Source organism: Eupeodes corollae, chromosome 2 (genome assembly GCF_945859685.1).
Source record: "Eupeodes corollae chromosome 2, idEupCoro1.1, whole genome shotgun sequence".
Lineage (NCBI taxonomy): Eukaryota > Metazoa > Arthropoda > Insecta > Diptera > Syrphidae > Eupeodes > Eupeodes corollae.
Genome location: NC_079148.1, coordinates 140704299 through 140722184, shown reverse-complemented (window position 1 = coordinate 140722184; position 17886 = coordinate 140704299). Strand labels below are relative to the sequence as shown.

Sequence of the window (17886 nt, the reverse complement as noted above, 5' to 3'; positions counted from 1 at the left end):
AGTTCGCCAAAAGTATCGAAACCAGATTTTTTTGTATTTTGATCGTTTCTATAGGTTTGGTAAGCAAATCTACCAAACTTGTCAAGGATACAATTTGATAAAATGTTTATATCAATCATATTTTCATACCATTTTGGCAATCTATAACATATATTTTATGACACTTTTTACATAATGTTTAGAACACTAAAATGAAGTTAAAAACAAATTTCCAGCTTACTATCTTCCATTCTGAAATGAAAACATTATTTCATTTGACTATTTTCAAAATTCTGTAAATAGTCTGAATGAGAAAAATTGCTTTTACAAAGTAAAATGGTGCAAACTTCTCTACACTGTAAAAACGATTATTCTTTTTCAGACTATTCGTAGCATTTTGAAGCACAGAATTTTTAAAACAGAATATTTTAGGGAATAAGGTATCATTAGCATGTTTTACTAACCATAAAAATAAAGATAAGATTTATTGGTATTCTTTGAATAGACAAGAATTTTTATTGTTCCTAAAAAGTAGTTAATTTTTTAAGTGTTAACAGACTCTTTTCATCATTGGTAAGTGTTTTTGTAAATTTGAATAAAATTATTAAAAAGTAATATAAATAAACCGAGTGTTTGCAAACAACGTGCAGTCGATACCTTCTGAGGCGCCTGAAGAAACTAATCCCCGAATCCGCACCGCACCTCCCAGTAAAGATGAGATCATTGCCGCAATTAAAGCACTTAAGAACAACGAAGCGGTAGGACTTGATGGAACTCCCGCAGAGCTTTTACAAGCAGCACCAACGTCATCAAGCGAACTGCTTCATCCGCTCATAAAAGAAACCTGGACCACGGAAAGCTTCCCCTATGAGTGGAAGAAGGGAATTATCGTCAAGCTCGCAAAAAAAGGAGATCTTACAAAGGAGAGGAGTTTGCATTCTACCTGCATGCTGTTGCCAAAATAGTAGGCAAAAGTCATACTGGAACGCATCATAGAACACCTTGAGGTTACACTCAATGCCGAACAAGCAGGATTCAGCGCTAAATCCTTCTGAACTGATCATATCAACACCATGCGGATCATTATTGAACAGTGCGTTGAATACCAATCACCACTACACCTGCTGTTCATCGACTTCGAAAAGGCCTTTGATAGAGTTAACAGGGAGTATATCTGGTCAGCTTTGCGGAGGAGAGGCATCCCAGAAAAACTAATTGCTATTATTAAGTCAGCATATGATAGATCCAAGTGTCACGTTCTGCACAATGGTAGGTTGTCACATGATTTTGAAATCCTAAGCGGATTCAGATAGTGCTGTATTCTGTCGACAATATTGTTTTTGTTGGTTGTAAGCGATGTACTGCGCTCAGTTTTTTAAGGTAGCGGAGGGATCCAATGGACTTTGACATCCTATTTAAAGCACTTGGATAACGCGGAGGATGTTTGTTTACTCTATCGTAGGATCATGGATCTCCATCAAATGACAACAAGTATGGAGAGAGGAGCAGAAGTTGTTGGGCTGAAAACTAAAATGATCAGCCTCGGAACCCAACCATCCTCTCTAATAAATATTTTCTCGCAACCGGTGGAAAAAGTGTAGAGCTTTCAATATCTTGGAAGTATCGTTTCCATCGAAGGCGGAACCGAACAAGATGTCATCGGCAAAGCAAAAGCGGGGTTCGATGTGCTGACAAAAATTTGGAGGAATAACTCTATTAGCTTAAGAACAAAGCACTTGGAAGGTTACTTAAGCCACAACAAGAAGGCTGCAAACCTTCGTAAATAGATGTCTTCGTAACATCCTAAGGATTTTCTGGCCAAACCGTATATCAAATGAGGTCCTTCATAGAATGACAGGCCTATAAAATCTATAACACGAAGACGTAAGTGGCAATGGATTGGACAAACGCTTCAAAAAGGTAACTACTGCTTTGCAGACCAAGCAATGCAGTGGAATCCGCTCACACAAGAAGGAAGAAGAGTTGGATGACCAAGAAGCACATGGCGCAGGACAGTCGAGGCGGAATCAGTGTCACTAGGCAAGAGTTGGAGGGAGCTAAAACACATCTCCGGAAACCGTTCACGATGGCGCGTAGGCGTAGTAGAGGCCGTATGCACTTAAAGAGGTTCCCAACGGACTTAACACTTCTGAGAACCTAAGACAAGACAAGGAGAAGTAATATAATGTTCTATATGTATTTTATTGCTTTCTTGTATAATATTTGTTGTGGTTTTCAGAAAAAAATATCAAATAAAATGCTACATTTTTTTCTATAAAGAAAGTTAAAAAATAAAATATGCAAAATTGCACGATTTTTAGAGAGCAAAGCTTTTGTGATAACAATTTGGAAACACAGTGTTATAACATACAGTGTTTTATTTTATTCAACACTCTAATATACAGTGCATTTTCTTATTTTACAGTGTTTTAAATTTTTAGACATCCAGAATTAAAAGAAAAAAATATTAGGATTATCTGCTCTTTCTGAAAAAAAGAAACATTACTTTGCTTAGCTATTAAAGATTAAATGTAAGAGGAACTTTAAATAATTAAAAAAAATAAACTTCAACTTATTTCTCCTCTCTTTGATTCATATGTAAGGTTTAATTTTTAGCAGTTAATAGATAATTAAAACTTATGGAACTTACAGTACGAGATATGGTAGTAAGTATACTTGCTTAAAATAAATAAATTGAAATCTGCCGTGATTCTAGTTTAGGTTAAGTCTAGTAAGCTTATGAAACATTTACATTACATTTTGTATTCATAAGACCAAAAAAGTTACTTTTTTTTAAAGGTTTTTCACCTACATAAAAGATATCTAGATAATTTACACCTTTATAAAACATAAACAACTGAAAGTTTATGTAAACCTTAAGGAATTTCACTTACATTTTTATTTATGAATTTATTAGTGTCAATCGACTATATTTTATTTACGTATGTTTATATCATGACTAACGGATAATGATACTTTTTCTAGTAAATTCAATATTTTTATTTTGTCAAGCTTGAAAAACATCAGTCAAAACAACAATAGTAATTGATAATGGATAAAAAGTATTCATACCTTCAAAAATCTTACATCAATTTCAGTATAAAACTAAACTCTCTTTTCAATTCAAATCGACAGCACTGATTTATTTAGAGAGAGCCTCCAGCAATGCAGCATTATATTCTCTTGTCTGCAAAATTTTCTCAAGTGCACTTGTGTCGGAATTCAAGAGTCAAGACTCAACACTCAACTATACTCGACTCGGAAGTGGCAAAGGTAATTTGAAAAAAATAAAAAAAACTGATGGCAATTTCTCAAAACGTGGTCTCGATTGCGGAAGCATAAGCGCAGAAGTCAGAGAAAACATAAGAAAATCACAAAGAGAATTTAAGAAAGGAAAGGAAAACAAAAGTGCGGCTGAAGGCAGTGGGTGTAGGGCGTATGGGTGGTAGGGTGGAATCTGCCTTGAGAAGAAAGCTCTTGAGGTGGTTGATTTGTGCAACGAACGTGCACAAAAAAGATTTAAAATAAAATCAAAGAAAATAAACAAAGCGCATGTGGATGATGGGACATGAGATTCTATATTTTCTTTCCATTCTTAGCCCCTTACCCCCCATCAGTGCCTCACTCAGGTCGTTGTATCCTCATCCTCCACTCGATTGTGTATAGGAGGCTCATAAACTCCTCTCTAAAGAAAGTTGTATGTAATACAGGTACCTTCAAAAAACACAAAAGTCCTAGAACCCACGTCACGAACCGACAACATATTAATCTACGTTTCAAGCATGAATGAAGATACATTCCAAAAACAAAAATAGTCGAAAGAAAGCTTATATCTTTTACTTTGTCGTGCTTAAGTAGCTGCAAAGGTAAGAGCGTGTGATATTTGCTTGAACAAAATGTTTAATTAAAAAAAAAGACGCGAAAGCAATTTTCCTTCTAGCTTATGTAATTTCAGTGGATTTTTGAACTTGATAGTTTACATAAAAATGCATGATCCCCATGGAAATTGAAACCACAGCACAGCATTCAGACAGAAGCTTACTTTAAACAAACAGAGTGTTACTTTTATAATTTAATTATCTCGACCTTACTATTGATCTTTGTTTAGGTCGAAGGTATAGTGAAGGTAAGGTAGGTACCTGAGGTAGGTACTCTTAACTTAACACTGTTGGACTCCCATTTCAATTTCAGAACAATGCTGTTGCCGGATGCTTATAGTTAGAAGGAAGCCTCTTGTGGCCAAAGATGTACATAGGTAGGTACCTAACTTATGTGCCTATCATTTTAATATGTAAGCTCTAGGGGTTGCTTCATCAACTGACGCGGACGGAAGGTATGTGGCAGGAATGATGGTCATGGTGCTGTGCTCTGCTGTGAGTTTTGTGATGTTAAAGTGAAGAAATAATTTAGTTTGTTTTGTTTAGGATATTAGATTTGTGTCGTGTTTAGGTCAGCGATTCTAAAGTTTAAATATCGATTTACTCCACGACGACGACACGGGGTTATTATACTACTGCGGTCATGTTTACATATAGCTTATGCTTCCATACTCAATGCGTTGGTAGGTTAGATACATAGTCAGCAGCTTTTTCAATGTTCTGATTTAATTTAAAAGTGCAAGCAAGGTTATTTGTTGTTTTGTTTTGTTTTGTTTTATGTTCTTTTTTCTTCAAACTTTATTTGTATTTAATGGCGGAGGATTTAGATAATTTTATTAGATACTTTGAGTTTCTTTTTTCTTGGAAGTTTATTGAAGAAAAAAAGTTTGGTACGTGTTTTATCTTTGGTAATTTAATTTTATATGACGTAGACATGTGATTTTGTTTTTATATTTTTATTACAAAAATCTCACTCATGTACATCGAAGTGTTTTTTAATGGTTATGGTTTCAAAATTACTCAATTAGTGGTAATTTCGTTAATGTTTGAAACATTAATTTTTTGAAGGCATCAATAGATGTATTCAATCCATATTACATATGGTTTTTTAAGCATTGAAAACCAAATTTATTTATAAATTGACCCATAATTGTTTGTTTATGTTCAAGATGGATAATTTTCATTTCAAATTTGAGTTTTATAATTATAATGTCACTTTTTCAATTTTAAAAAAGTTACTCCTACAACTTTAAAGAATTTTAAGCATTAAGAAATAAAGTAGACTTTTTATTAACTCCCCATAGGAAGTAATTGTAATGGGTCCGATTTGTCGAATTAAAAATGTTAAAATTTCTCGACGTTTCAAGGTCCCTAGAGTCGCAATAAAAGAGTTTTAGAAAGACGTCTGTGCGTGCGTGTGTACGTACGTTCGTACGTCCATACGTTCGCGACGTTTTTTTCGTCTTCCATAGCTCAAGAACCAGAAGAGATATCGACTTCATATAAATTTTGTTATACAAATAATAAGGCAGAAAGATGCAGAAGGGCTCTCAAGGAAATTGCGAGGTCGTTTTTTTTACCATAGCAGTTCAAAAAAAAGGTGAACATTTTGGTTAAACCTAAATATCTCATGAACCAATGACGCTTGAGACTTGAGCTAAATTTTATATTATATATTGTAACGTAATACAAAACAATCATATTTTTGGAAAAAAAATCCAAATTACGCACCTCGAAAATTTTACGACTAAAATATGATTTTATCTCCAAAATAATTTTTGTGCAACGAATAATAACATTTTTGACATCTGATAATATTTTGAGAAAAATATAATTGACAGTTTTTTTCTATAAAAAAATTAAAACCTAAAAAAAAAAAACATAACTCAAACTTGGTAAAAATTGATTTTCGACTCAAATATCTTTTCAAAACATTGAGATATTGCCTTTAAACTACATTTATCTTATAACAAATATTGTTTTTAACATTCACAAAAATTTTGAGAAAAATCAAATTGACAGTTTTTTTTACAAAAAATTAAAACCCAAACAAAAAAATGAATAAAAGTTTGTAAAAATTAATTTCCGACTGAAATATCTTTTCAAAAATTAAAAATATTGCCTTTGTTTTCGATACACAGTTGTTTTTTTTATAAAAATCCAACGGTAAATTTTTTCATAGAAAAATAAAATCTTCAAACGCAATTTTGTTAATTTGATGTTCGTTCTTGATATCTCTCAAATTAATTGCATTTATCCAATTTATAAAAATTTAAGAAATATGTACTATTAAAATTGGTAAAAAATTGTTTTCGACTTAAACTCTTTTTAACAAAACAAGATTTTCAAACTAAACTATTTCCTTATTAGAAAAATATTTTTGTTAATTTAAAAATTTTAAAAAATAATTCAACAGATAACTCAACACTAAAACCTACAAACCATTTAAGCAAGACAAATTGGCAGACGGGATGGGAAATTTTCAGTTTAGGTCGCATCCCAGCCTCTGGAACTATAGAACTCGAGATTTTAATCAATCATGATATTGCGATAGTAGAGAAGTCGCTCGTCTGCTTTTTTGTCCTCGCCACTACAGCCCAAACTATTCGATTGACCGATTTCAAATTTCCAAACTAAGGTCTTAAACGATTCGCGTTGAATATTTGTTCATGTTTTAAAAACAAATTTTTTGGTCAAAAAAAGAAAATTCGAATATTCTCAAAAAAAAGGCAATAGATTTTTTAATTTTCACTGCCATTTTTGTTCTTAATTAAGATTCTTCAAATATAAAATAATTATTTTTGTTTTCCTCCAGAAGGATACTCCCATAGAACTGTTATTTTGTTTTAGATTTTCTCAAAAACCAATGAATATTATTTTTTTTTTCGAAATTTGTTCTATAGTATTTGTTCTTTATATTCCACAAAGCCTACAAAGCACGTCGATACATTCTAAAATAAGTGTTCTTTTAACCTCAGTTTCACTCGCGGAGGTCTTTTCAGAATACCATTGGCTCTAGGAAAATAAGAAATGAACTTCAACTGTCTGTAAGCGTTGTCACAATACGAAGACGTCTTTTATAAGCGAAGTTACCAGCGCGAAGTCCATGCAAGATACCATTCTTGACGAAAGGCATGTGGCAAAGAGAATGGAGTTTGTTAAAGCGCATAGAGATTGGGCATAAGAGAAATGGAAGAATGTTCTGTGGAGCGATGAAAGCAAAGTCGTTCTTTTTGGGTCCAAGGGTCGTCGAGTATATGTGAGAAGAAGAAGACTCTAAAATGCAGCATACGATCCACGGTACACTATAAAAACAGTGAAGCATGGTGAAGGAAAAATTATGATATTGGCTTGCTTTTCATATTACGGGGTTGGGATTATTTATCCTATGGGGGGATAAGACGAGTATGTGAAAATTCTCTAGGAGGTTATGTTACCCTATGCTGAAGAGGAAATGCCGTTGGTTTGGGTATAACAACAAGACTATGACCCAAAGCATACGTCAACAAAGGCAAAATCATGGTTTGCGCAGAAGATAATATCCGTTACGGAGTGGATCGCTCAATCCCCCAACCTTAACCCCATCGAAAATCGAGGGTCTAATGTTTCCATGATGCTCCCGGAGTAACCGGAAAAACGTTCTTAATTTCATTGCTTTCGGTGAGGATCAGATCGCGAAATGATGTTGCTTTAGAGTTGGCTTCATCTGGAATAGCTGCGACTCTGCCTTGAAATTACCATTAAACATGCAAATCAGCGAAACACAAATTTGGAGTATCTCCAAAAATAGCGCAATGGCCAAGATTCTACAGGTACGCAAATTAATTGTTTGGGATGAATGCACAATGGCTCATAAGAGGTCACTGGAGGCGCTGGACAAAACATTGAAAGATCTTTGTGACAACCAAAATATTTTTGGTGGGGCCATGATTCTGTTGTCAGGTGATTTTCGTCTGACTCTTCCAGTTATTCCCCGATCAACTGTTAAAATCATCGAATTTGTGGCAGTATGTAAAGACACCTCAATTAACAACTATCACGCTAGTATTTTTGCAACATGATGAAACTGCAAATGTGTTTGTGAAGCAGTTGTTAGAGATAAGAAATAAAAAAGTTGTAATGGACACCTTAACCGGATTGATCACATTAACCACAGATTTCTGTCACATCACAGATTCAAGCTTATTCAGCGTGTTTTCCCTGATACAGCGCAAAAGTTCAATAGGATTTCAATGCAATCATCCAGAATTTTCTTCCAGGACAGTTGGTTTCCTTGTTGGTTGGATGACGTAGTCAACTATCCCGGGAATTGCCTGGACTACCATCTCACAATTTGCAATTAAAAGTAAGATCAGTTTTCATCATGCTGCGTAACATTAGTCAACCTCGACTATGCAATGGAACAAGACTTGCTGTGAATAACGTCATTGAGGCAACAATCATAAAAGGAAAATATAAAGGAGAAGATGTCTTGATCCCGCGAATACCGATGATTCCAACGGATTTACCATTCGATTTTAAACGCTTAGGTACAATTTCCAGTACGTTTGGTTTTTGACAATAAATAATTCGCAAGGACAGTCTTTAGAAGTTTGCAGAATCAACTTGGAGTTTCGGGCATGGACAATTATATGTATGTCGCGTTTTCGAGCGTCGGAAAACCGAAAAAACAAAAAATATAGTTTATGAGAAAGCTTTAAATTGATTAACAAACTGTATCATAACACTGTGTGTCTGTTAATACAAATTTAAACCTTATAAATAGCCAGTATTTCAGGAAAACTCTGTTTTTTTTAAGTAACCATCATGATGTGTCGAAAATAATGATAAAACTTCATGCTTCATTAAAAAAAAGCTTTTTTATTCAATACGTTTTGTTTGTTTTGAAATTAATTTATACAAAGGTTTAGGTCTGTACGAAGTACGAAGTCTGCAGGGTCAGCTAGTACTTAATAATATTGTGGAACACGAAATATTGAACAATAACATTGAGCGTCTAGACATCGCTTAGGTAATAATACATTTGTTTAAATTAAGCGTACATAAAATGCTTACATTTATTGCAAAACAATTTTCTTTTTGGAATACATTTAAATAATTTTCCTAAACCAAATAATTTTTATGATGTTATATTTAATTTCTTAACATAAACAACCGATTATAAAATAGAAATTTGAAAATAAAAGTTTAATTACTTTAAGTTACATGGAATTGTACCTCACGGTCCTTTCTATAACAAAAGTTTTATCTAAAAAACAATAAAAGAATCGTGAGTTAAGGAGATTAAACACTTAAAGTTAAAATATATTTAGCGTCGTGATTTAACGGTCGGTATAAATAAATAGTAAAAACAATAGAAATATCAACAATTTGCAACCTTTGCAATAAGAATTTATTTTGTATTCATATTTTTAAAATATCTTGAACAAAACATTGAATTGTATCTATATTGCTTTTTAAATGTTTATTATTTAGTGGTTTTTCAATGTTATCATAAATTTAATATTTGTTCTCTGTATTCCGAAACGTAACGCGAAAAAAAAACAAAGCCACAAATAACTACTTAGACTGATTTTGGTTAAAGAGTGTGGAGCGTTTTACTAGTACTTACTTTTCAAGCTATAAAAGACAAATAAAATTCAAAACATCATACTTTTTGTGTGTAGAAATAGTTCTATAGCCTATTTGATGTCATCGAGCATTTTCTGGCCCCGATTAAGATCGGTAGTTTATTTAAAAGCCATTTTAAACAAATGTATTTTCCTAGTTTTAACCACAAAATTCGTACGTTGACCTTCTGAAATAAAAGATTTTGTGACGGAGTTGATATAATTTTTAAATTTTGTCCAAAATTATGGAGCTTTAGAATATTTTTTTTGTTTTAAAAACTAGCTTCCCTTATGGCTGAATCACAAACACGCTTCATCTTCGGCTTCGTCTGCGTTACAGTGGACCTGCTTCGAGGTTGCTTTCTATTATTTCATCCCTCCAAAGAGCAAACATTTTGTTTTTTGACATTTTTTTACAGCTATTGAGCTGTCAGGCAAAGCAAGTGTTCAGATAATTGAACTAGAGCTTCCGTTTGGAGTCACATTACGTTACATAACATTCTTTTCCTTACGTTTGTCAAAGGAAACGTGAGGTCGAAGCACCATTGTGATAGCATGCATTGAATTCTTATGGCTGAACTCGTAAACGTCAGGCGAAGACGAAGCTGAAGCGTGTTTGTGTTTCAGCCATTATTTCTTTAATGCAAAACGATGATCTTAAAGCTACATTATGTGTAACACGATAGGAATGAAGCCAATAATTATTCGGGACATTTTTCGACTGAACACAAAAAATTCGACACACAATCCACCCGTAATTATAAAATTTCTAGAGTAAACCTTTGTGTCTCCGTTCATAATTGTTGCGGGAGATTTCAACTATGATGTGGAGCTTGTGGATAGAATGGACTCATTGAATTTATTTTCTGTAAATATGACTACTCCAACACATTTCACCAGACACGGTAGTACTTTACTTGATATGTTTTTTGTAAGCCACACTGAAGAGATTCTTCTTTACGACCAACTGTCTGCATCATGCTTCTCTAATCATGATTTAATTTACCTTACATTTGAATGTTCACCTATGGAAATATATTTCCTCTATGAACTTACTGCTATAGAGATTTTAAAAGGCGAAAACTAGAAACTGATTTGAATCATATTGAGTGGTACCAAATGTATAGTATGGCTTTTGTTGATGACCAAGTGCTATTTCTTCAAAATAATATTGATTATCTCTTCAACCTCCATGTTCCACTTGTTCCTAAGCAAGCTAGTAAGAAAGACCAGCCGTGGTTTAGCAACTATATTAAGGATCAAATAAGGGAACGAAATTTTGCATATAAGCGATGGAAAATCTTTAGGCTTGAAGCATTGCATAATGAATACAAAATTTTAAGAAAAAGAGTAATATTTCTTATTCGGGAAGCAAAGCAACAGTTTTATGCTCCAAAACTTAATCCTTCTTTAGCAAAAGACTAACTGTTTAAGAATTTGAAGGAAATAGGTGTAGGCAAGCAAATAAGAAATAAGAATATTTCTATCGATTGTAACGAGCTTAATAATTAATTTGTTACCTTGAACTCGTCAAGTGTTGAAACCCGAACCTATGAGTTGACAGATATGATAAATGATGGTTCATCTTTGACTAATTGTTGCTTCTTGTCTGTTAATGACTACGATGTTCTGAACAGCGTTCTAGTTTTTAAATCTAACTCTATTAGAACTGATGGCTTCCATCCGGTTTTTCTTAAAGTCATTCTTCCAATGTGAATCGGAAGTACTAAATAAAAGTAATCCAAAGCTTGTAAATAAGAAAACAAACTGGAATGATTTTAGTGAAAGGCTTTTAAGTTTTATAAATTTAAGATCTCCCATGGATACAATCGAGCAAATTGACCATGAAGTGCAACAATTTATTGCTGATGTGCAACAAATGACAAAATGAAATAAAATATCCTTTAGAGATAAGAGAGTTGATAATAGAGAAAAGAAGAGCTCGAAGAAAATGGCAAAATACTAGATTTCCAGATGATAAAACAACGTTTAACCGTATAAGCAACAATCTTAAAAACAAATTTACAAATTCAAAAATGATTCACTCAATACATTCCTAAGGAATTTAACGATTGATGCTTCAACCGATTTTTCGCTATGGAAAGCAGCCAAGCGCCTGAAAAGACAGCAGTTACAAAACAAGGTTAATCCCAAACCATCAGTTTGGCTTTAGAAATAAAAATTCGACGATAGACCAAGTTCATAGAATATCGGATGCTATTTTCTTAGATGTTGCTCAAGCTTTTGACAAGGTTTGGCATGAGGGACTTGAGTACAAACTGCAAAGGGATCTTCCCAGGCAGTACTTTGAAATATTAAAATCGTACATCTCAGGCCGATTGTTTAGAGTAAGGTACGATCAAGAATACTCGGAATTGAAGAAAATAGAAGCCGGTGTACCACAAGGAAGTGTCCTAGGTCCTACCCTGTATTTACTATACACAAGGGATATTCCAGTTGGTAATCACACCTTATTGGCTACTTTGCAGATGATACGGCAATTTTGGTACCCGACAAATGTGTCTCTAAGGCAGCAGTAAAACTACTAAATGCCCTCGACACAGTGAGAGCTTGGACCGAAAAATGAAACAAAATATTCACATATAAAACTTACAAATAAAGAGATAAACAATATTCCAATAATAATTAATAATCAAGGTGTACTTTAAGCCAATACGGCCAAATACCTTGAAATGACTTTGGATGCTAAGCTTAAGTGGAAAAAGCACATCAAAAAGAAAAGAGAAGAACTAAACTTGAAATATAGAAAAATGTACTGGTTGCTTAGTAGCAACTCTGATTTATCAATTCAAAACGAAATAATGCTGTTTATTAAAGTACTAAAGCCTGTTTGGACCTATGGAATCCAATTATGGGGCTGTACAAAGAAAACAAATACCGAAATCATCCAAAAATTCCAAAACAAAGTCCTTCGTGGAATAGTTAATGCACCTTGATACATAAGAAATACCGATCTACATCGTGACTTACAAATAGAAATGGTTACAGAAGTTGTTAAAAAATAAGCTGTATCGCACAATCGGAGACTGCAAAGTCATACAAATTCTTAAATGGAGTCCGTCTTGAATATAAGAAACCATGTTCGGAGATTAAAAAGAACCAAGCCTCATGAGCTTATGGTCTAAAAAAACATGAGAAAGTATTAAAAGTTTAAACTTCCCCCAAAATGATTGTACAAAGTTAAGAAAGAAAAATCGGAAGTCGATCCTTCAAGATTGGTCATGATGAAGAGGTGGTTTTAGTGGTTAAGAGTCCCATACTACTTGGTGTCGAATACTGCCAAGTGTCTTTTGAATATTTGCTCCTGTAAAAAAAAAAAAAAAATCTTCCGTATATAGTCAAATACATAACCTTCATTTTTAATAATATATTTATGACTAGTACTTTCCCTTCTATTGGAAGCAGTCGAAGATAATGCCAATTCCCAAAAATCGTAATGGAGATAATAATCGACTTATAGCTATATTACCTTTTCTTTCGAAGGTTTTGGAGAAACTGATAAATAACCAAATAAGATTTTTTCTCACAAGTAATAAATTGATGTGTATCAATCAATCAAGCTTTCTCCCTGAGCACAGCTGTTCTACAGCTTTAATAGACGTCGTTGAAGATATCAGAAATGAATTAGACTTGACTTTTCAAAGGCATTTTTTTTTTTATAATAAACACACACTCAAGGGGATATTACTACCCTTATTATGCAGAGGCACAGTGTGAGCACTAGGAAGAGGAGAGAGGGTTTAAAATAAGATGTCGGTGCACATTGAATTAATGAACATTGCAATGACTAGGAAAGATAGAGTGTGGTAAGGCATTCTACATTCGCGTAGTACGGCTAAAGAACGAATCTCTGTATTTGACAGTACGGCCGAAGTTGGGCTCGAGGGTATACTGATGAGCATTCCTTGAAGCGCGAGTATTACGGTTGAACTGTTTAAGGGGTGGAATGCAAGTGGCTATTTCACTAGAGCATAAGGCGTTAAAATAACGGTAAAAAATTGTCAGACAAGGGACCTTACGGTGATATTCAAGCGAAGTAAATGAACTTATGATGATATTATCATCTATCAATTTAAATGCTCTACGTTCAATACTATCCAAGAGGCTTAAGTAAGTTGCAGGAGCACCAGCAAAGAGATGGGAGTTATACTCAAGCTTTGGACGTATGTAAGTCTTGTAGATAATAGCCAGATCAGAAGGGGTGAAATATTTCTTGCATCGCCCAAGGAAACCCAAACACCTTGCGGCATTTTTGGCGACATCGCGTATGTGATCATTCCACGAGAGATGGTTGGTAACACACATACCGAGAATATCGAGGTGTTTATTCTCATTGATGCAAGTGCCATCCATGGATAATGGCAAAGGGGGTATATCACGCTTTAACGATACAAGACAGCATTGCGTTTTCGAAGCATAAAATTCCACGCGGTTTCTTATTCCCCATTGTACAATGCTGTTTAGGTCGGAATTTAATGAGCTTATAATATTTTGCCGTTGCAGTTCCACATCAAAAGAAGAGGATGTGAATCTGAAAACGAATATGAAAAGCTAAGAGTACTATCGTCAGTAAAACAGAGTATTGGATTAGATGTTGCAGACAGGAGATCATTAATAAAAATGAGAAAGAGTGTTGGAGATAAAACAGAGCCCTGGGGCACACCAGCATTTATTTTGTGGTTTTCAGACTTGAATCCATCCAATACTACTTGTATTGAACTATCTGAAAGGTAATTACTAATCCAATGAAGCATGGATTCCTGAAAACCGAAAGCACGCATTTTCGATAAGAAAGCCTGATGCCAAACCCTATCAAAGGCGTTTGAAATATAAAGTGCAATAATATTACTTTCACCAAAACGATGTTAAGATTTGCTCCACTGTTCGGTGAGATGAACCATGAGATCACCAGTGGACCTATTGCTTTCGATCTTCAAGATATTTCTTGAGCTGATAATTAATCAGCGTTTCCATGACCTTGGAAGGAGGGACGCAAGTACAATCGGTCGGTAGTTAGAGTGTGAGGAAGATTCGCCTTTTTTGGAAATAGGCTGGACAAATGCCTTTTTCCATCCGCTCGGAACGAGACCTGAGGAGTAGGACAGATGAAAAAGCTTACGCAGTGGTTTTCCCAGCGTTGAAAAACACCTCTTTAGAACAATAGCCTGGATACCATCCGGACCAACGGATTTATGTGTGTTTAGATCTCTTAGGACTCTTGGCACAGTACGAGTGCGAAAGAAGATTCGTCCCATAGAATCACTTTCTCGCTCAAGTACAGGCGGAGACATGACACTCACCGGCAGCGTAGAATTGGCGTCGAACAGCCTAGCAAAGAGATTAGCTTTCTCTAAAGAGCTAACAAAAGGAGTGTCATTGACAACGAGCGTAGGAACCGAAGAAGAGGAAGAATTCCTCATGTTTTTTACAAATGACTAAACATTTTTACTGCCTTTGGGACATTGCAGTATTTTTTGCCGTAACTTTTGGTCATGTAAAAATTTGATACCGTCAACCATTTTATACTTTGTGAAAAACTTAAAGGTCAAATTCATTTCTCTTTTGCACCTGTTAAGCTTATTCTCTCCTACTTAACCGGTAGATCTCAGGCAGTTTTTGCTAACAATGTTATGTTTACTTTCCTTCTTCTGCAGAGAGGTGTCCCTCAGGGCTCCATTTTGGGCTCTTTATTGTTCTCGATGTATATCAATGGTGTCCCGTCATGCCCACTGAACTCTTCTGTGCACATGTATGTATGCAAACGACGTTCAATTATACAACAGTTTTCAACTAGGCATGCTTGAGAATGGTGTGCATGAAGTCAACGAGGATTTGAATACAATTGTTATGTGGTTTTGTTTAAATTCGAAAAACTAAAAGCTTAGTCATCTATAGAACTTTAAAGGATACCTCATATTTTCCAGAGATATTTTTAAACAACTGTGCTATCGAGTTCGTCAGTTCTGCCAAAAATCTTGGGCTTACATTTAATAAAACACTAAGTTGGAACACTCATATTAATCTAACGCTATGTAAGGTCTCTATATACCTTACATAGCGTTAGATTCTTCTTCTACTGCTCTGGGCGTCTCATCACATAACGCCTTTGAAAACACGCATAATATTTACCAAAACGTTATTAGTACCCCTTATGCTTTTCTGTTGCGTGGTGTTTAGTAGTTGTGACTTCGAAAACAAGTGAAAACTCAAAGTTGCATTCAACAGTATCACGCGTTCTTATGTTTACGGTGTTAGGAGATATGACCACATTCCAAGTTTTTCTAATCTATGGCATTTCACTCGATAATCTCTTTAAAGTAAGAACTTTGACCATGCTTCACAATATCATACAATCACTTCAACCTGAATACTTAATAATAAAATACACTTTACGCGTTCTGTAAGATCATTCGACCTTATCCCAGTACGTTACTCATGTCTTGTATCTGAGCCCGTTTTATGTGCATTCTATTCGTCTGTGGAACTCCCTCCCTCGCTCTGTTAAAATTATAAGCAGTCCGACCATTTTTGGAAAAATGTTAAGAGAATTCTTCTCCTACCTCTGTGCTTATTTGATGATGAAGATGATGTTGGATACTGAGATTTGCTCTGGCTTATCAGATATTGTATCTTACAGAGTATAATTATACAATAAATAAATAAAAATGACCATTGAACCACATTCAGAACTTTATAGAGAATAATAGGGTCCGAGTTACCTCGTTACTAAAATTTTCTGAATATCCTTTCAAAAACAACCTTTGGTTTCATCTATCTCTTGTAACTCTCTTCTCTCCGTTTATCTCATTTCAGTCTAATAAAACATTGCCTTTATTTTTTTAAATTTTATTTTAGCAAACATCATGTGCCCAAAACGTTCACAGGCATTTGTGCGAAGAAATAACTATTAGATTCATTTACAAGACATACAAAAACACACACGAGTACAATCAACAACGAAATATAACTCTTTTCTTAAACTTATTCATATTTAATCAAGGAATGTACGTTGCAGTCCAAGCGTTTACGACCTCCCAAATCGACTAACTCAAGCACAACTAGACCTTCTTGAACAATAGCACCTGCTTTTCGTAGTAGTTTGATCGCAGCTTCTAAAGACCCCCCAGTAGCAAGGAGATCGTCAACGATGACAACTTTCTGTCCAGGTTTGATGGCAGATTTTTGCATTTCGAAGATATCCTAGAAGTAGAAGGAATAAATAAATTTCAAAGGAAACAATAATGATGTCTAGAAAAAAACTTACAGATCCATACTCGAGTGTGTACTCAACCGAAATACACTCGCCAGGTAGTTTGCCCTTCTTCCTTATAGGAGCACATCCAACACCCAATTCGGAAGCAATCAAAAGATTAAACAGAAAACCTCTGGATTCCAGACCCACAATCAAATCGACATCGGGATAGTTTAGTTTGATGTGCTCCACAAGCAAGTCCCTTAGATAAATGCAAACTTCTGAATTTGTTAACGCAGCAAAAACATCACTAGAAAATAGTTTAAAGGAGTTAAGTTGAAGTGCCGCATAAGCATAAATTGTAATCTTACACTTTAAGAAGCTTTTGTTACAACACGTAACTTACCGAAAGACTATTCCCTTCTTGGGAAAATCGGGAAAGACGCCAATGTGCTTTTTGATTATTTCTAATTTTTGGTCGGCATTCATTGTTATTTAGTAATTATTTACAAGATGTTAGGGGATACTTTAAAGGGACACAAATTTGTACAAAAATTTACAAAAAATTTACTATAAAAATATCTAAAAACTTATTCCTAGAAGAAGAAGTGTGTTTTTCTTCGAATAATCTAAAAATGAACTGTTTGTTTTGTTGCATTTCTGTCAAAAGAATTGTAGCTGTCAAGTTACGTTCATTTCGTGATGAATGAATTTTTGATGGTTGGTTGAGTTCATAGGAGCAACACTTTATACCAAGAACACAATACAAACATTTTGTGGATGTAATCAAATTAAAAAAAAAAACGAAGAAAATCTGCTATTTTAGATTTTCTTTAATAAAATAAAATAGATGGGAATGAATAAATATATTTGTATCAGTTTATTAAAATATTTATTGAAACTACGAAAATTTATTTAAATTTGTTCAAGGTTCGGAAAGTTAAGCATTACATACGAAAAACAAACAACAAAAAACAACATTATACCAAAGAAAAAATAAAGCAAATTAAATTTTAACCCTATAAATAAAAAGTTTAAACAAAAACATATCCGTTTTGTTTACAAACCCTTGTAAGTGTTTAAAGGAGTTTTTATCTCTCTTAAATTAACAAAAAATATTCCCTCCTGTCTTTGATAGCAAGGTCAGTAAAAATAAACTCGATTTTATATAAAACTACAAACAGTAATTAATTAAAATAAAGGCTTG

General features: G+C 34.1%; 1 protein-coding gene across 1 annotated transcript; it reads right to left on the bottom strand.

The window, feature by feature from the left end:
• Nucleotides 1–16317: 16317 nt before the first annotated feature.
• On the bottom strand, nt 16318–17329 carry LOC129945970 (adenine phosphoribosyltransferase). Its single transcript, XM_056055967.1, has 3 exons — nt 17086–17329; nt 16752–16989; nt 16318–16687 (listed from the first exon to the last, which is right to left on the bottom strand). Exons 1-3 carry the CDS (start codon nt 17166–17168, stop codon nt 16469–16471), a joined length of 540 nt encoding a protein of 179 aa, XP_055911942.1. The 5' UTR covers nt 17169–17329; the 3' UTR covers nt 16318–16468.
• Nucleotides 17330–17886: the final 557 nt, after the last annotated feature.